This window comes from Pistacia vera, unplaced genomic scaffold (assembly GCF_008641045.1).
Source record: "Pistacia vera cultivar Batoury unplaced genomic scaffold, PisVer_v2 Contig1072, whole genome shotgun sequence".
Taxonomy (NCBI): domain Eukaryota; kingdom Viridiplantae; phylum Streptophyta; class Magnoliopsida; order Sapindales; family Anacardiaceae; genus Pistacia; species Pistacia vera.
The window spans coordinates 172,466-193,327 of record NW_022195107.1 but is presented as its reverse complement, the minus strand read 5'-3'; the positions used below and the strand labels follow the sequence as shown (position 1 = coordinate 193,327).

Sequence of the window (20,862 nt, the reverse complement as noted above, 5' to 3'; positions counted from 1 at the left end):
AACATACATTTCATTCTTTGACAAAACTACTTTGTCTGACTCAAGAACTATACGGAAACCATGCTTGTTCAATAAACAACCAGACACCAGGTTCTTACAGATTTCTGTCACAGCCATAGCATTGTTCAGAGTTAGCTCTTTCCTAGATGTCATCTTTAAGACCACCTTTCCTTGGTCTTCAATCTCAGAAGCAGCAAAGTTTCCCATGTACAACTTTTCCACCTTCTCATTTGGTTTGAAGGAATTAAATAGTCCTTAGTCTAAGTAGACATGCCGAGTGGCTCCAGTGTCAAGCCACTATTCTCTTGGGTTAGACCCAACTAGATTCACTTTTAAAACCACTACAGAGATACTTATGTTAGAGACATCCTGAGTAATATTCTCCATGACATTTGCCTCTTTGATTCGATTCCTCCTTGGAAATCTATAATTAGAAGCTTTGTGACCTCTCTTGTCACAATTAAAACACTTGCCTTGGAACGTTTTTGGCTTCTTAGAGATGCCTCCTTTTGGCCACAGCTTGGCCTTTTTCCCTATCTTCTTAAAATTAGAACTGTGACCATGCTCCACAACATTTGCTTTGCTGCTACAGGAATAAACCTTTTTTTTTAGAACTTCTGTTTTTTTCTTCAATCTGAAGTCTAACAATGAGTTCTTCAAGGTTCATGTCATTTCGCTTGTGCTTAAGATAGTTCTTGAAATCTTTCCATGTGGGAGGTAACTTCTCAATATTAGCAACTACTTGGAAAGTTTCACTTAACACCATCATTTCAGAATGAATTTCATGTTGATCTCTTGCACTTGACTAATGACAGCTTTTGATTCCACCATTTTATAATCGAGGAATCGTCCCATCACAAACTTTTTGGACCTAGCATCCTTAGTTTTATATTTATGGTCTAAAGACTCCTATAATTCTTTGGCCGTTTTCTTTGAAGAGTACACATTGTATAGTGAATCTGTCAGACAATTCATGACATAATTTCAGCACAAAAATTCAGAATGTTTCCAAGCATAACAACATTGATAACTTGAACATCGTGCTCATCTTCTTTGAGTGTAGAAGTATCCTCAGTCAAGAATCTCGCAAGATCAAGGTGGTCAGATAGAAAAACATCTTTTGTTGCCACCTCTAGAAATGCATTTCACCAAATTTTTCCAATTTTTTCCAATTTTTTCGCATGGTTCATAGGAACAGAGACCGATGCCACATGAGTTGGTGTGGTAATGGGGTTTAATTTAGATGTCATTTTCTGAAAAATCCAAACTAGAAAAGAATTATTATGTGAATTTTTGAATAGTAGTCAATAAGTAATTCCCAAGAAACACTGTAGGGGTCACACATGGTCCCCCTTCAAATCCAGTCTTCTTAGACATAATTTCTCTAAATCATATTGTTCAGATTTCACCACCACACTTTTACTACACATGGACGGTAGCCTTTGGGAATATCAAAATCCAATGTTTTCTTCAAATTAAAAATAAAATACAGTTACTAATAAAATCGAATCTGTTTTAAGATTGTTATAAAATAATCAATTATTATATTAGTAACTGGAAATAAAAATATATTGAACATAAAAACAATATAACTAAATGTTAATAAAATAAAATAACAATACCAACAACGTGATCATGTGTAAGAGATTCTTCAAAATGACAGGAAGAGATCCGAAAAAGAATACAACCTAAGGATGGATGCCGAGGCTTGTGTAACACACAGTTTCCTTAAAACAGATTTGCCTCCTTCACTCGGGTGAACAAGGATTTGAGCAGTGTTTGTTTCCTAGGATACAACGATAGATGAATAGCAAGAGAAGCACCATTCTTCTATTATGACGAATTGAATTAAACCTTAACTCCAACAAATGAAAACCTTAAAAAACTAGAGAGAAAATAATTGATTGAAAAAGCTCTCAATTATTCTTTTTTTTTTTTTTTTTTGGGGGGGGTTAAAATTGAGAGGAAAAATACATTTTTATACTACTCAAGGTGGGACAAACATTGAATTCCACCATCAATTTCCGCTTTTTCACTTTCCAACTTTAAAACCTCTTCCATTAATCCACTAACCTTTCATCTTTCAAATTATTAACTTAGACAACCACATTTTGTTTCATTCAATTGATTTAATATATTCCAACAATTAATGATTTAATCATAAAAATTAATATAAATGGCAATCTAAGAAACACAAAAATTTTCTGAATGTTTTAGTTTCCTTCTTATCCAAGAAATTTGTAAATTTTTTTTCCTAAAAGAACAAAAAGTATACATATGTGTACCTTGTATACAGTACCTAATCCTCCTTTTCCAAGCATATTTACATTAGAAAAATTATCAGTTGCAACAATCATCACATGCAAATCAAACAAGAAAGATCTTATCTGAATGCTCTCTTTCTTAATCACTTCTTCAGCATTATTGTCTCTCACATGTGCCATCTTTCTGTTGGTGCTTGCTTTTGACACCAACAATTCGCACGTGAGAAATGCTAAGCGAGCTTAGAAGTCACACGTGATCATGAAAGTATTTAATTTGGCAAGGGTGAACAACAATGTTTAAAGTGGTTTGGATGCTCAAAAGCGAATCCTACATCCACTGATATTGCATTAATGAAAGTAAGGTCAGGTCGCATTCAGCGAGCTGAGTTATAGCTTAGAGAATACAAGAGAGAGAGAGAGAAAGAGAGAGAGAGAGAGAGAGAGAGAGAGAGAGAGTATGCTATTCTAGAGTGAAATTAGCCAATCCCACAAATGAGAGAGAAGTCCTCTATTTATAGTGGGATTGGTCAAGATAATGATTACTAAATCTGCAAGTGGGGTAGGTATAGTACAAATCCTTCTCTGCGTCTCATTGCTCACCTGCTCGAGTGATTTCCTTGACTTGAGCAGGGATTGGACACGTGGACCATCTCCAACCATTTGCCAACCTGGCGTACACCCACTACATTGGCAGGAGCATGCCACTCACGTCATCACGCGATGTGGCCGCATCTGAGCGGTCGTAGAATCTTCTTAAGTTCTGGCCATCTCATGCTGACAAGACTTTGCGTTAGCCCTACTTTTCTAGGCATAACACTTTCCCTCTTCTTTTCTTCGCAATCCACACCAACCCAACAATGAAAATAACACCACCTACCCCAGCCCCAACCACAATTCCAATTATAATTACCTACGCCTCCTTCTTGCTCCTCCACCATTGGAGGTGCAGCCTCCGGTGGCAGTGCTAGCAACATCTCGATATCCGGTGCAGTTTCTCAATCTTTGTGCATAGGCTGCATGTTGAACATGATACCACAAGTTGGTGAAACCAACCTGCAACCGCCTTTTCCTGTTACATTAATTTGACTCAGTATTGACAATAAACAATTTTTGCACCTCTCACCATCAACATCTCGGGTGTAATCTCCATATCCATAGACTGACATATTATTCGAATCTTTCGTTTTCGCCACTGCATATCTCTTATCAGATTTGCTTGCCAGGTTCGCTAGAATGTTGGTGAAATTCAAAACCGTTTAATGTAAGTATTAGTAGGATCCTGAACTTCATGGTCATCATACCACACATTCATCAATGAGTTATCTGCCTCGGTTAATAACATATTGGAGGAGTAGCGGATCATGCAGTCATCATGCCAAACCGGACCGAATGTTTGGTTTGGACAGACTTCGTGAATACTTAAAACAGCTAAATCTATGCAGGTTTGACAGTTTGATAGGGTAAGGAGCCGCGACAGAGGGCGAGAGCTGAGAAGCGGTCGATCCAATCTGTTTTAGCGATGGTGCTGGTGAAGGCAGTAGGAGCAGTAGTAAGTGGCGGATCCATAAATTCTTGTCAGGGTGAGCCAAAATAAAAAAGTAATAGCATATAATATTCATATTTTATGTTTTTAGTTGAAATTGTCACAAAACAAAGAAAAAAAAAATTACATATAATTTTTTTTTAAAATTTGAGGGAGATCCGCCCCTGGCAATAGTGTTTTGAAGTGTGTGGAGTGCAGTGGCTAGCTAGATGTGTTGAGAACATAGAGCCAATTGTGTAGTTGCTAGTATAATTACAGGCATAAAATAGAACATCATCCTGTCCTGATGCTAATTGGTGAATGAAATGGATCAAGAATATCAAGAGAAAAGAAGGGAACTGAACTATGTTCATCTTGCTCAATTGTATTTAAAGTTGAGTAATGCTACAGTTACTGACGGGTGTGTACTGAATTTGTGCACCGAATGACGTGGCACAATCCTGACCGTTGATTTATTATCAGTTAATATTAATAAACGGTCAGGATTTTACCATATCATTCGGTGCACAAATTCGGTGTAAACTTTTTGGTAACTCTATCATTTCTCTTTAAAGTTACACTACTGGAGAGTAGCAAAATTCTTATTCTAACGTTCAAATACTGTCTTGCGTCAGCTAGTTGTAATCGAAACAGAAGTCAGAATTTAGACTTTTAATGGGATTGGATAGTAAAATCTGGGACAACTGCTTAAAATTTAAGATGTAATTTTAGTATATCAATAATTCAGCTAGTTGTAGAATTTTTAACTCTATTTATCGTTGAATGGGTTAATTAAAAAACCAAGCAATACCAAGTCTCATATAGTCATGGCGACAGAAATATATTTTGTTTAACTTCACATGAATCACATTCAGAAAAAAAAAAGGGAGAAAAAACTGTTTATGGATGGTGGAATATATTCTTACGCATTTCTTATGGATGGTGGAATAAATTGATTGATGAGAACTTATCCCACTTGATCAATCTGCAGGATGCAATAAACTTTGCCGAGAAATAGAATTTGTAACTTTCACTTTACTTGGTCATTCACTTTCATCATATCACATCCCTTCATCTCAAACCTCGTATAGGCAAACTCTAAATTGAATTTTAACTAGATTCAACAACTAAAAGAAAGATCAATTCTTTGGGATCCTTCTTTTCTTCAAACGGAACAAATAGAGAGAGGATTAAACTGATTTCCTAAATGTCTCTTTGAATGTTTCTCAATGTCTCGACTATTCACTAAACGTAAAAGACAGATGAATTTGCATCTGCTTCCGTAAGAAATAAGAATTTTTAGAGAATCCTACAAGATCCATTCATTTTTTTTTTTTTTTTTTTTTTGCTTTTATAACAGATGGTCAAATCTTCATCTTCTTAAATATCTTTCATTATATTATGCACAAACGAGACTAGTAACCATGATCAAATCTTTGTCAGGGAGGCTGATAAGAGAGACATATATACGCCACCTAACTTTTAATTTACAATTAACAGGGAATTCTTTTTTGGGATGTATTTGAATCTTGAAAGAGCGAAGGAAAGTTCAAATCCCTATTCAATTCTTTCATAAAAAAACTAATAAAATATTTAAGAAATAAATAATTAGAGCTATAGAGATTGAAAAATCAAATTATATGAATAATTATTACAATTAATTTGTCAAAACTTTCATGATTGTGCCAATAAAGTTAACTAGCTTAATGAACCATAGATCAGAATCAAACTTCTTTTATCTTGTTATTTTGAGAGATGTTATACGAATAAACTAAATATATAATTTAATATATACCACTTTTTCATTTACACATCATTTATCTATATTTATTAAATTGACTTTTTGCATATATTTATTCATTCACTTTGTAATATATTAGTTTGTATGAAGAAAAAAAAAATTATGGGCAATACTATACTTACAACCCAATTTCACAAACTTTCTCACATAATCCCGACGTGACAGTTCGTAATTGGTTAGCTTGTAAATGGGCAAGTAAAACCCATAATTGAGTAGACATGATTCATTGCGAATTGTCATGTCAGAATTGTGAGAAAATGAGTCGTGGACTAATCTTTATTGAAAAAGTATAAACTAATATTATTCAATCATTTTTTATTTTCAATTTAAAGTTAATTATTTCTATATTCAAATAATAAATGTTATTTCACAGCCACGATACCGCGTAAGAATAAAAGGGGGCCGCAGTTGTAGACCTTATAATTGAGAGAATATTAAACTCAAATGAAATGAATATAAAATTTATATATTTAATATATATTTTTTAAATTACAATAAATGGATAACCTAATCATTTCCCAAATGATAACGTGGCAAGATCCAATTGGTAGCTGCAGCTTAAAAGAAAGGTCAACAATGGTCTTCGTAACCAACTGCCCAATCGAAACGACTGAGTCTCCAGAAGCAAAAACAAATTAAAATCTCTTACACGGAACGGAACTGCTCTGAATCTTTCTTTCTTTTCTGTTAATAATTTACACGTTCAAAATTAAAAGGAGAGACAATACAAAGTACAAACTACCAAAAGTACTTTTGAGTTTTGTCTCTGCAATTTCTCTTTCCTGCATTTACTTTTCTCTCTCTTTCTATCCAAGCGCTTTCTTAAAAATTCGAATTTTTCAAACCCAGAAGCCGTTTGTTTGTGTAGAGAAGCTTACAGGGACGGAGAGAATGGCGAATCCGAATTGGGAGCTCAAGAATTGTTGTAATCGTGACCAGGTCACTTTTCTAGTGTCAATTGGTGTCTTCACTGTTGTTATTCTCGCTGTGAGTTTCATTTCTTGCCCTAAAAAAAAAATTTTTTTTTTTTTTTGTTGTAAGTGTGCTTGGTTCTTGAGAGAGTGAAGAAAGGAAAAAGAAAGAATTAGTGGTGGTTTTGAGCAGTGAGTTGGGTACTTGAGTTGAGTCAACCTCGTTAGAGGGTTATTTACGTTGGGTTTCATTGATGAATGGGTTTGTTTTAATGTAATGAATTAAAATCTTCATAATAAATTACTATTATTTATTTTTTTGTGTTTGAGTTTTCTGTGGTATTAAGAGACAATCTCGGTGGTGTTATTGTCTTTCTTTGTTTTGTAGATCTGCAAATAAAGTTTTCATTAATGCCAACAGTTGTTATGATTTAAAATGAATCTAAAAACTTTTCTTTGTTGTTTAATTTTCATTAGCAAATTGATATTTGGACTGAGTTTTAATATGATTAAAAATAGTGGGGTTAATGAGGTTTTCAAACTAGTTTATTGGACCCATAAGCTAAGCTCATTGTGGGAGAATGTCTAGTTATGCAAATGATTTGAAAGTCCTTTCGGAGATCTATGGTTTGCTTCTTGCTCGACCCAAACACTAAAAGCTTCGTGAAGCCTTAAAGGGTAGGATTCAAAAATAGTAGAAACCAATCTGCTATGAGAAGTTATTGTTGACTTTAACTTTTAATAGATGTTAATTGGCTGATTCATAGTATGTATGGTTCAATTGTGGTGCTCGCATCTGTTTGCTCAACTGGTCTATTGATGTAATTTTTTTTTTTTTTTTGGGTTGCTGATTGTCATAGCTCTGGAGGACATTTCTACTAACACCTTTAAGCTCATTACTGTATTTTTGCACGAAGCAAGTCATGCAATCGCATGTAAACTCACATGTGGAGATGTAAGAAAAACTTTTCCCCCTATCTTATGCAATACTTTCTTTTCTTTTCTTTATCAGTACTATCATTGTTTTGTTTAGGAGATTTGCTTTATCTTACGAGTGCAATAGGTCATCATGGATGAAAACTTATTTATTTTTCTGCTGAAAAATACTCCATCTGTTAATGTTTCTAATTATCTTTACTGCACCTCAAATAATATGAATGATTTGGCTGTCTCTCACTCTTTCTATTTATTGTTATCCAAAGTGCTAAGTCAGCTTTAATTGTGGAATAACATGAGACATACTTTCTATATTGCTGTTGATTGGCAACTGAGATCGGGTATGGAAGCATCACAGCTTCTAGTTTTTCAATCTAGAAAATAGCCTCTCAAAAAGTTTGACAGAGATGCAAATATTTCTGCCTTTTGTTTTAATAGTAGACACCTCATATTTGCGTAATATCAAACTACCTGATTCATAACCAGTAACTAGATTGCACCCTTAGTTTTTTGATGTCACCATTTAAGTTCAACTCTATGTTCTTGGAATTCAAAACTATTTGATATGCTCTTAATTTGTAGTAATTTATCACATAAGCCAATCACATTTATCTTAAACTGATATAGACCAATCACATTGTATCTTATACTGATATTGAGTAAATTGCTTATCAAAAAAATGAATTTGAATATAGAATTTCTTTTGGGTATTGTTTCTGCTAAATGATGAGTTCAAAATATTGTTCTTATCCATGTAACATTTTCTCAACGTTTTAGAGATTAATGGCACCAATTCTTCATCATTCTGTGTGTTGCAAAATGAAACGTTAGGTATGTTCTGATAAAAATGCATGTTTCCTGATATCATCAAAAACAACGTGGGCTTTAAATGATTATCTTATCTGTACGTTCAAAACTTAAAGACGAATGCCTCTTAATATTGCTATAAGATGCTACTGCTCGCTTTTGTGTTGAGGACTAATTTTTTATTAAAATTCATGATGTTACTGATGTCAGTTCATATACAGTTTCATTTCTTGATCTAAGGATGGGGTGTGCTAATCAGAGTTATTCATATCTAATTATGCAGGTGGAAGGGATGCAGGTTCATGCAAATGAGGGTGGGGTGACCAAACACGTGGTGGCATATATTGTTGTATCCTGCCCGCTGGATGTAATACACTTTTCTCTCATAGAACTTCACTTTCTTTTGATCTTATCTTTTTTCGCCTGATATGTTGCATGACATTAGGGCACAAGATTTATACTCTGCAAATTTGTTAACACACACTCTTGCGCACACAAAGATATCATATTTGAGACATATGATTTTGGATAAATGCACATGCATGCATGCATGTACATATTTATATGCATAAATAGATATATAGACGTGTTTTCGTATGGCCTTTAGTAGTGGTAAAAGATAATTTTAATTGTAACATTGCCTTCTCCCCTAGTTCTTTTCCCTCTTTCTCCTTTCTCCCTCAATTCATCACATTATAGTCAATTTGTGTACATGTTCAGGCCTTGGGTTATATATATCAATCTCCATTTCTGAATTGTGTTAGAATCCAAGAAGGTATCAGAAACAGACAGGATCCCTTCTATAATGTTATCGTCTTAGCTTTGATGTGTTAGGATTTTCCTGTGTGAACCACAACGACTCAGCTTTTAGTTTTTTCATTAACTTTGGTTTCCTTAATTTGTTCTCAATTTTCATTTTGTTCTTTTACAACAATGGCACTCACAAACAATACGATTGCTCTTGCTTCCAGATCTTGGTTCATCATTTTGGGGAATGGCTTTGGTGCTTGCATCAACAAATCTAACCACTGCAAGAATGCTGCTGTGTTGTCTTGCTCTTGCATTGTTTATTGTGCTATTTGTTGCAAAAAATGTAAGAAAGTAACAGAGATGGTATTTTCTATTTATAAGTAGTTATTGTGCACATGCTCTTTTTTTATTATTATTAATATCTTTGAAAGAGTGTACCAATTTTTTCGCTATCTTACTTGTTATCCTATGTGTCAACAGTGGACATTCGAGGACTTTGTATTGGTGAGTGTTTTCGTGATCTAGTGTGCCTATTCTTATTATATTTAAGCATCTATGCTTATGTTTTTGAAATTTACCACTGAATTTTCAGGATTCATCATTTTCCTTGCTGTAGTTTGGATTTTGCAAGAAAAAACAAGTGTCCGTATTCTCCGCTATGTCCTTCTTTTCATGGTATATGCCCTGTAAATCTTCCACTTTGTTGAATGAGCTTACGAACAATACTTCATCTCTTTAGTGAAAATAAATTTAGCTAAATATGTTCTTGCGTACTGCAGGAGTAATGAACAGCTTGTTTTCAGTTATTGGTGTGTATTTACTCATTCTTCCCCTTTTCCTTTTTAACATGGCTGCAACTGGAATTAAAGAATGCAACTGTAATACCATTTGGGAATATGAATGATGCAGATATTTATGATGATCTAATATCTCGAGAGTCCACTCCAGTGATGCTGAGAAGTTTGCGGAAGTTTGCCCCTGCCCTTGTAATGGTGTTGTGGGGAGTCATTTGGTGAGCTTTTTAACTTTGAAAAAAATATGATATTTGCGATTTAGAGACTTTGTTGATGTGCTAATATGTTAATGTTCAATCAGTGTATATTTACTTGCCACTGATTATTATTATTTGTAACGATGCTGCAGGGGAATGATATCATTTGCATTCTTTGTGGAGCTATGTATCTTGGACTTGTTATTTATCTTAAGGTACAGCCTACTTCCTCGAAAGAGCGTTCTATTGACTTGCAGATAAATTAATTAAAACTTTTTCCATGGAATTTGAAAATGCAATTCTTTTCATCTTAAATGTAATCTTAGAAACACAAAATGATCAGATTATGAAGTTTAGAGAACTGTTAAAGATCCAACAGAATTTATAGATTAATTATGAATTGAGGAATTTAATAATCTCAAAAGACTCTGGATTGATTTGAATGCCATGATCATATATATAATTCTTTATAGCTTCTTTATGAAATGTCTAGAAAGAGAAATTAGTTTGCATGGCCAGTTGGACTCATTGTTAAGCTGCTGTGTCTTGTTCACTCAATACTAGTAGCGTTTTTCATTATATGATGCATATAAATCTCCAACTTTCTCTTAACAGGTACTGAGGACGGGTTCCGTTCTTCTTGAAATCATATAGGTCATCGTGCATTCTCTCTCCCTCTTTCTTTTTTACTTTGGTGGGGTGGATTTTCTCAAAGGCTTGATATACTGCTTGTGAAAGAAAAATCAGCATCACAGATTCATCTGGAGATTGAGAGGTGATATTGTTTCGACATGACTTCATTCTTTTAAACCCCTTTTCCCTTGGGGTTACAGACTGAAATTTTTTGATGTTTACCGTATATCAATAGCATTGATTTTTTCTGAACTCAATTAAGATCTATATTGACTCCGCTCTTTTGATACTGGAAAATTGGTTGGTTTGCTGCTTAATCATTTTGCTGATAAGGTTCAGGGTATTGCAGTGAAAGTCTTTAGTACCATGAACGCATTCTTTAAGAACACTTTGTTAGCCATACACAAATTTTCTGGGGCAAACTGCAACAAATTTGCATTTTTTTTAAATTTGGACTCTCATTTACTTTACATTAAAAGATAGAATTTTGTAGTTTTTCTATGGAAATTTTTTATTAAATTTTGTTCTTAATATCACTGGCAATAATAATCGCATATAAAACTAATTTGCATATCAATTTTTTTAAGTAATATTATTGAATTGTTCGAAAATAAAATTAATTATTACAAAATAACTTAAAATAGAAATAAATTATTTTTTATGCTCATCTGTACTAGAACACAAACATCTAATTTTCTTTCTTTGGAAGTGATATACAAAACATTTTATTGAACAAGTCAGCATTGTTCATCTCATTAGTTAGAACCCTATATACGTGATTTGATCATTTATTAAATGAAAATGTGTTATATAGAAGTGCCTAAAATTTTTCATGCTTATAAAAAGTTATTTGTTTTTTCTAGTTCATCTTTTTAAAATTAATAAATTGTTTGAAATTAAACAAATATTTGTACGAAATAAAATTAATTTGATATTTGATAGTGCCGAAGTTTCAGTGGAGATGAGAATTATCAACATGGAAGTTCTTTAAATGTTTATTAAGATATAATTTATTAATTTTAAAGACTTATGGTGTAATTTTTACATCTTCCTTAGACTTTGAGTCCATATGGGCGAATAACTGTTATTAACCACCCATTTAAGCAATAGTTTTGTTGATGCTCGATTTGCGCAACAACCAATTGTCACGTGGGTGACACTGTTTATGAATTTTATGCTCGTGACAATGGATGCCTTTTACAGAAATAAATGAAAAGGGGCTTTTTAAGTGGTTCGGATGCTAAGGTAGCAAATCCTACGTCCACTGATTTGTTATGATGTTGGTGTGGGTCAGTCGTAAGCAGACTGACGTACAAGAGAGTTAATGAAAGTACTTTGCTCTTACTTTTTACAAGAGAGAGAGTTATCTCTGGTAATGAATGAACCAACCCCCCTAATGGTGAGGTTTTTTACATTTTATATCGAATGGAAGCGTGTAATCATCATAAATCTACGGGTTGGTGTGATTGTCAGGATGTCATCCATTTCACGTCCCGTTTTCCCTTTTTCCAAGCTGACTTTGCATGACTTGCTGCAGAGAGACGGACGCGTGTGAGCTCCATGTTATTCGCAGGTCTGACGTGCGCACATTGTCCTGACGGGGGCAGGTTACTCCTGACGCGACTCCTTCCCGTAGCTCTTCATTTTCCGTGCATAACAAGTTTTATGGAATTTAACGAAAGATCTCTAGTGAAAAGGTGAAAACTAAATAACTTATGGATATGAGAGCAACCAAAGATTAAATTGTTTATTATTGGATCAAACCTAAGCGAAGTCAATCAGCAGATATTATATTTCTTAAGAAAAATATATATAATTAATAAAAATGCCGATTGTAGCTGCTATACTAATAATATTCATTGGCTAAATTAAAAGAGCTATAAAATATATGAGCCAGCTTCAAACAATTTTTATTTTTTATTTTTTATGACCGAGACATTTGGACCGGTTTTTGACCTCGACTAGTTTCCGTGAATCATTGAACACCTTATAAAACAGATTCAAACATTGAGTCAAACAAATCCTTCAAGTACGTACATGTAGTCTGCTTATATAATAGTGTGTCTTATCAGAATCGATAATGCTAGTTAGCACACATACTATACTAATTGCTTACGAAACAGTTTACGAGTTAATTAAGAGTACAAAACAAACGTAAATGATCGTATAGATATATGCATGAACCAACAAAAGAGTTTTCTATATATATATATGGGTGTGTGTGTGTGTGTGTGTGTTATGCCTAAAAATAAGGGTTGACATGTGCTCACGTCATCTCCACCAATTAGGAGTCAGTAGATCTCTCTACCAACTAGAATTCAACACGCAACCAAAGATAGTAAGAGTATTAGCTGTCAAAACCCTAATCGCCTTAAAAATGAATTTAGTGCAAGGGTGAATTTGGTTTGCACACCAGTCTAGATCCCATTTAATTTAAGGATATACATGGAAGTTCTCAACGAACAGGAAGGCAGGAAGAATCTTCACGCCATTAGACCACTTGCAAAAACCACTAATTACCTTGAGCAAAACGGATATAAATAGGTAGCTCCTCCTCACAAAAAGGAGGTGAGAGACACGAATTTCACAAAGCAAATAGTAAAGACACACTATTAGAAAGAGACTGACTTAACATTCTCTTAGAACATAAATACTTGTAAATGTAGATCGCAGATCACGATCCTTGTAAACCTATGTAACGATCAAGAAACAAACACTTATAAATACAAATCACAGTGAATATAGGAGTCGCTTATAAAAACTCTCTTGTCAACTTTATTTTATGTACTTGCATGCAACTGCCATCACAATATATATATATATAAAGTATCATTTGAATATCTTTTAATGAGAATTCAGGGGATACATGTCTAGAGAACGAGTTGTAGTTAAAAAAAAACTTGTGCAATAATAATAATATTCAAAACATTCATATAAGATATCCCGCAGGATCCAAACTTTTACTTTAAAAACTTTAAGAATGTATCTGGAAATTAAACAATCAAAACATATTTATAGTGTGGATGCCTCCAAAGATGTTTTAAAAACATTTGTCATTTATATTAAGATAAAAACATCAAGATAACAATAAATCATCTTCCCTCACATGTAACCCCGTTGTCTCTAGCATTTTTTGCTTCTGGTCTACCTGCAAAACAATCAACAATGAAAAGGTAAGTGCTAATCGTGCAGTAAGCAATGATCTATTATACACACACACACCCACACACACACAATATTTAAAATCAATCATGCAGACGGAGTAATATCCCTCAAAAGTCCCCCAAAGACTTCCAACGTTCCAAATTACAAAGAGAAATATTTGCATGCATGGAACACTGGAAGCCTTTGAGGGAAGTTGAAAGCCTTCTACATTGGATGATAATGTTTGAGAGGACAATTCCATCGATCTCCATTAATGCTATAACAAAACACAAGTCCTTCATTGATCAGTTTATATAGGGATCGAATGATATTGACTTTCATTTTATCTGCTTAGAAAAAACTGATCGATCGAATCCCACTCCCACATGGCGACAAATACAATTATATTCAATATCGCATATTTTATTTATATATTTATATATTATTTGTCCTTTAAGATTTGGATAGATCTCTCATATTTATGTTATTCTCTTCTTCATCACCAATATGATGGAAGCTTACTACGTAAGTAAGTTTGTACGATTATTCAGCTTCCTTAAAAGAAATTAATTAGAAGTGGAGGCGGTGGCTTCTGGAATGAAGACTTTTAGGCAGGATTCAAGGGAAAGTGTGGAATATAAACATTAATGATAAGTGTGGATAGACATTAGACAGAGAAAGACTAATGGCCTCCACCAAGAGTCGAGAGAATATATCTCCCTTTTTCTGCTTACTGGGGAATGTCAACCATTTTTCACTTATATGTCAACTAGAGGTGGTGGTGGTTCGTATCCTGTTGTCGTGTCTAAAAATTTAAGGCCCATCGTGCCGTGCGACCGTGCCATGCCAAGGCCCGCACAATTTCGTGTCTTGTCGCGCCGTGCCAGTCCACGAAATTTGAAAGCCCACGGCATGGCCGTTATATATCGTGCCATGCCTTGGGTCATGCCATGGGCCGGTCCACGTGCTTTGTAAAAATATTTTATTTTAATATTTATAAATTATGATAATTTTGATTTATTATAAAAATATTTTATATCTCATATTTAGTGACATTTTGTATTTATATTAATTAAAAATATATAATCATGAAATATAATAAAATAATGAGACATTGAAATATTAATTGAATTTTAACACTTTTATTACTTATAATTATAAATTAAAAATACAAACTTAGAAATTAGGATTAAGAATTAGTATACATCTTCATTTTCATTAATTTCTAAATTCTTAAAATCTTTAAATATATCTTCAGCAACACGATTTTGAAGCTTGAAATCTGCCGCCACCCAGTCTTTCATACACATAATGGCTTCAGCAACACGATTTTAAGTTTAAAATAGCCGTTACCCCTTGTGTAGGGGGGTAACAACGATTTTAAAATAGCCGCTACCCCCTTGCACAAGGGGGTAGCGACTATTTTAAAAAATAACAATTAATTTTATTATTTTCGTGCCGTGTCGGCCCACGGGCTTTTTTTAAGGCCCACGACATGACTTGCATATTTTCATGCCATGTCGTGCCGTGCTGTGGGCCGGCACAGCCCACTGCCGGCTCTAATGTCAACCCTTTATTTATTCTCTTTCTCGTACTTTATAATTATAACATATGAATCGGCTCCACCACCCTTTTTATATAATTGGAGTCTCATACCGACAAGGTATACTCAAGCCTATTAGTTTCTAAAAAGGGGTAATTCTCCCATTCAACAAGGTCTTATTAGGTGAAGAGTCAGGTCATCTTAAAATTATATCATGGTATCAGAGCTAGGTTCAGTTGAACAATTATCTCCATCAGCAGACATGATCCCCCAACGGGTGAGGAGTCAGGCCCACCTCGCCTTGGAAGAATAAAGGCACGCTTGAATAAACCTGAGAATTAATTTAATAAATATTTATATGCATGTAGATTGTCAAGCATTAATTAAGCTTAACTATGCTTGCTTCACAGCCAATAGATCAAACATCAAAGCCCCACAAAATCCTTTTTCACCACTCATATATACATTAAATCTTTAGTTTTGTTGTTTTATTTTTTCTGTATGGTTCATATGCATATATATTCCGTACTGGTAAAATTATATATCAATGTCCAAACATAGACCAATCATATTTTATCTTATTCTGATATTGAGTAAATTGCTTATCAAAAAAACGGATGTGAATATAGAATTTCTTTGGGGTATTGCTTTCTTGCGAAATGATGAGTTCAAAGTATTGTTCTTATCCATGTAACATTTTCTCAATTTTTTAGAGATTAATGGCACCATTCTTCATCATTCTGTGTGTTGCAAAATAAAATGTTAGTTATGTTCGGATAAAAATGCATGCTTCCTGATATCATCAGAAATAACGTGGGTTTTTAAATGGTTATCTTATCTATACGTGTCCGAGTCAGTTTGTGTGCATCTTAATATATCACCTGGGGTTATGAAGTTTACTGTTAGATAAATCATTTCAATGATCACCTCTATTAGCAACCCAAATAGATTGAACTCAGGATCTCTTAAGTAATATAGCAAAAAATTCTAGTTGACCGTTTATAGACGTGTTTTTGTATGGCCTTTATTAGTGGTAAAAGATAATTTAAGTGTTTTTGTTGACCGTTTCATTAACTTTTGGTTTCGTTATTTTGTTCTAAATTTTCATTTTGTTCTTTTACAACAATGGCACTCACAACACATACGATTGCTCTTTGCTTCCAGATCTTGGTTCATCATTTTGGGGAATGGCTTTGGTGTTTGCATCAACAAATCTAACCACTGCAAGAATTGCTGCTGGTTGTCTTGCTCTTGCATTGTTTATTGTGCTATTTGTTGCAAAAAATGTAAGAAACTAACAGAGATGGTATTTTCTATTTATAAGTAGTTATTGTACACATGCTCTTTTTTATTATTTTATTAATATTCTTTGAAAGAGTGTACCAATTTTTTCTGCTATCTTACTTGTTATCCTATTGTGTCAACAGTGGACACTTCGAGGACTTTGTATTGGTGAGTGTTTTCGTGATCTATGTGTGCCTATTCTTATTATATTTAAGCATCTATGCTCATATTTTTGAAATTTACCCACTGAATTTTCAGGATTCATCATTTTCCTTGCTGTAGTTTGGATTTTGCAAGAAAAAACAAGTGTCCGTATTCTCCGCTATGTCCTTCTTTTCATTGGTATATGCCCTGTAATATCTTCCCACTTTGTTGAATGAGCTTACGAACAATACTTCATCTCTTTAGTGAAAATAAATTTAGCTAAATATGTTCTTGCGTACTGCAGGAGTAATGAACAGCTTGTTTTCAGTTTATGGTGTGTATTTACTCATTCTTTCTCTTTTTCTTTTTTACCAAATGGCTATAACTGGAATTAAAGAATGCAAACCGTAATACCATTTGGGAGTATGAATGATGCAGATATTTATGATGATCTAATATCTCGAAGAGTCCACTCCAGTGATGCTGAGAAGTTCGCGGAAGTTTGCCCTTGCCCTTGTAATGGTGTTGGTTGGGGAGTCATTTGGTGAGCTTTTTAAGCTTTGAAAAAAAGATGATATTTGTCAATTTAGAGACTTTGTATGATGTGCTAATATGTTAATGTTCAATCATTATATATTTACTTGCCACTGATTACTTATTATTTTTAACGATGCTTGCAGGGGAATGATATCATTTGCATTTCTTTGTGGAGCTATGTATCTTGGACTTGTTATCTTATCTTAAGGTACAGCCTACTTCCTCTAAAGAGCATTCTAGTGTCTTGTGCAGATAAATAATTGAAACTTTTTCCATGGAGTTTGAAAATGCAATTTTTTTCATGTTAAATGAAGTTTAGAGATCGTTATGAAATGCCATGTACATATACTTCCTCTAAAGGCTCTGGATTGAATTTGAATGCCATGTACATATACATAATTCTTCATGACTTCTTTATGAAATGTATAGAAAAAGAAATAAGTTTAGTTTACATAGCCAGTTGGGCTCATTGTTAAGCTGCTGTGTCTTGTTCACTCAATACTAGCAGCTTTTTTCATATATATGATACATGTAAATTCACCAACATTCCCTTAACAGGTTCTGAGGATCGGGTTCGGTTTCTTCTTGAAATCATATAGATCATCGTGCATTACTTCTCCCTCTTTCTTTTTCACTTTGGTGGGGTGGATTTTCTCAAAGGCTTGATATACTGTTTGTGAAAGAAAAAGACTTGTTCAAATTCAATACATAACATCAGCATCACCAGATTCATCTGGAGATTGAGAGGTGCTATTGTTTTAGTGGTGACATGACTTCATTCTTTTAAACCCCTTTTCCCTTGGGGTTACAGACTTTAAAGTTTTAAAGGTTTTAAAGGGTTACCAAGTGTTTAAAACTTATACGGAATGGGTTGTTTATTCAATTTTTAGTGCAAATCAGTTGTGAAAAACTTAAATAAAACATACATCAAAGCAAGTAAAGGACACGCTCATTTTTACATGGTTCAACATCAAGTCTACATCCATGGAACCACATCCAAAAGAAGCAAATTCACTATAAAAAACTTATGAGTTCAAATACAAAGCAAGATAACCAAAGTTGTAAAACACTCCATGTTTTCTACACAACAACTCTATCGCCTTTGGATGAACTTTAAGTCATCACAGTAAGCTTCACGAACATAGCAACATCCTATTGAAGAAGAGCTCCTCTCAAGATTCAACAATGAAGACAGGACAGCAGCTTACACACAAGCTCTCATCACAATGGAAACAACATCAAAAGATCTCACACAAGGACAGGCGAAGAAGGTAATTCTAAGCCTACCAAAGCATAGTAAGAAACCTTAACAAAATGAGAACCTCAGAGAATATTCAGAGAAGAAAACAAATGTGATCAGATTCCTTAAAGAAAAATGCCAGAAGTGAGTGAATATAAAGAGATCAATGTGTCAAGGGTTGGGGGACAAAAAAGTTAAAAGTTAACTTTTGTGTTTTTCTTTTTGCACAAGAAATTTGGGACCATAGACAAAAGCAATATTCCTTTTCTCACACAGCAAATAAAAGGTGGACAAATGTAAAAGAAACAAACAGAATATCAACAAAGAATAACATTGTCTAAAAAGTAAAACGAGTGCGTGAAGTGTGATTGAGAGGAAAAATCTGCCAAATGCAATGTGAGCACACACATGCTAAAGTGCTCACACTTGTGAAGGTGTTCACTTTTAGCAAGCGTGCCCATAATGGCATAAAGGAAAAAATAGTGCAGGACTCAAAACAAGATCATAAGGTGACAAAAACACTAACATCACCCCCTTTGTCACTTATGATCAAAGCACAACAAAAGAAAAACAATTTTCAAAATAAGAGATTGGAAAAACAATTTAAGAAAAAAAACTAAACAATTTAAGAACAAAAGTACTCCCCTTCAAAAATAAACCTCCCCCTAAACAAAACATAAGTCAAGAAGGAATTTACCAAAGGATTTCCAAATGAAGAAGATCAACGTGTCATTTAAGAGAATCTGCACAGCATGGAAGAGATTAGCACAACAAAGGAGAGATTAGCAATAAAACATAACTCATGCAGAAAACCAACTGAACATTAGCAATAAAAAGAAACACCAAAAAAAAAACAAAAAAAAAAAAGAATTCACAAGAAAACATCCATAAAAGGTTCTATAAGTTTTGCAATAAAAAAAAAAACAAAAAAAAAAAAAAAACTTAAAGTGTGATCACAATAAAAGACAGTCAACAGAAAAAACAAAAGAACACAGTAATAAAATAATTCACAGCATCTTTTTGGTCTTGGCCAGCAATAGCAAACAACATCATCTCCCCCTCTTTGATCATAAGTGATCAACTCTTGAGTCTTGAAGATCTTCTGATGGGAGGCTTCCTACCAATAGTTTTGACACGAGTCTTGACAATTGCAGGAGCTGAAGGAGGATCAACTACAGAAGTGGACAGAGGAGCATCTTCTTCAATCTGAGAGACAACATGGGGGTCCACATCTTTAGATTCTTTCTCCTTGTTGGAGGGATCCATTTCAAGAACAGGCACAAAAGCAGAGGTTCCTGTGCACTTTCGTCAGCTGCAATTCCAGAATCAGGTTCATCCACATCATCTTCTTCATTAATTTCTAGAATGTCTTCGGGAATGACTGGATTTGGATCTGGATTTGCATTGGTAGGATTGGCAATAGGATCAGTTTGAGTCGTGGCAGGATCAGTAGTCTTTTCAACAGGAACAGAGGCACTAGGGGCATCCTTGGAACCACTTGAAGACCCTTTACTTAGAAACTCAACCTTGGTTTCTTTAAGAGCAGTTTTAAGAGAGTCAACACGAGCTAGAAAGGTGGTGTGATAAGAATCTACTTTCTGATCAAAAGTCTGCAACAACTCAAATAATTTGGACTGCCAAGCACTGGATTTTATAGGAGGTGCTTGAGAGGATGAAGGTACATCCACAATAGGGGTAGCGACTTGAGAGTCTTAGAAGAGATACTGCTAATTTTAAGAAAGTGATCATTAGACTGTTTTGGAGCCCCATAAGAGTTAACAAACCTTGTGACCAGAGAAGGGATAGGCAGAATGAAAGATTTCCTTTTAGACTCACCAGCGGTCTTGATTGATTTGTAAATAACAGAAGCAAGGTATATTTTATTTTCGTGCACAATGACATACAACAATTGTGCTTTATCAAGCCTAATAAATGAGTTATGCCTAGAGGGTGACTAGTTCGTGATGGTGATTTTGAAGAGAGTTTTGTACAAGGATGTGAAAACATTGACAAGAAGAAAACAACTGTCAGGCCAAACTGTCACAACTCCACCATTAAGGTCCCTAGCCATAAACCTATGCTCGTCTATAAGGACAGTTAGGTTATCTTTGTTCTTCACAACGGGGAGCTTTAACAATTTTTTAATCACTTCAAGGGTAAAGTCTATCCAAATACCCATTACCCAGACTTGGTTTTTGTCATACGAGGTCTGGTCAATGTCTTTCCTAAAATGTGCATAAAATTCTTGCACCAAACCCTGACATGGTGGCACAGGTTTCACCACGGTTGTTTTCCACTTTCGTTCAGCCACAATTTTGGTAATTTTAGAGAACTCAAAGAGTTAACATTTGACTC

The 20,862-nt window shown here is 34.3% G+C and overlaps 1 protein-coding gene and 1 pseudogene across 1 annotated transcript; both read left to right on the top strand.

The window, feature by feature from the left end:
* Positions 1–6,193: 6,193 nt before the first annotated feature.
* On the top strand, positions 6,194–11,075 carry LOC116132606 (annotated as a pseudogene).
* Positions 11,076–16,408: 5,333 nt separating this feature from the next.
* Positions 16,409–17,888, top strand: LOC116132614 (the record flags this gene model as incomplete). The annotated part of the gene is made up of 7 exons (XM_031418282.1): positions 16,409–16,588; positions 16,730–16,754; positions 16,845–16,928; positions 17,035–17,064; positions 17,169–17,274; positions 17,411–17,475; positions 17,826–17,888. Coding segments are annotated over 6 exons (489 nt in total), but the record flags the coding sequence as incomplete, so codon positions are not given.
* Between the last annotated feature and the right edge of the window lie 2,974 nt (positions 17,889–20,862).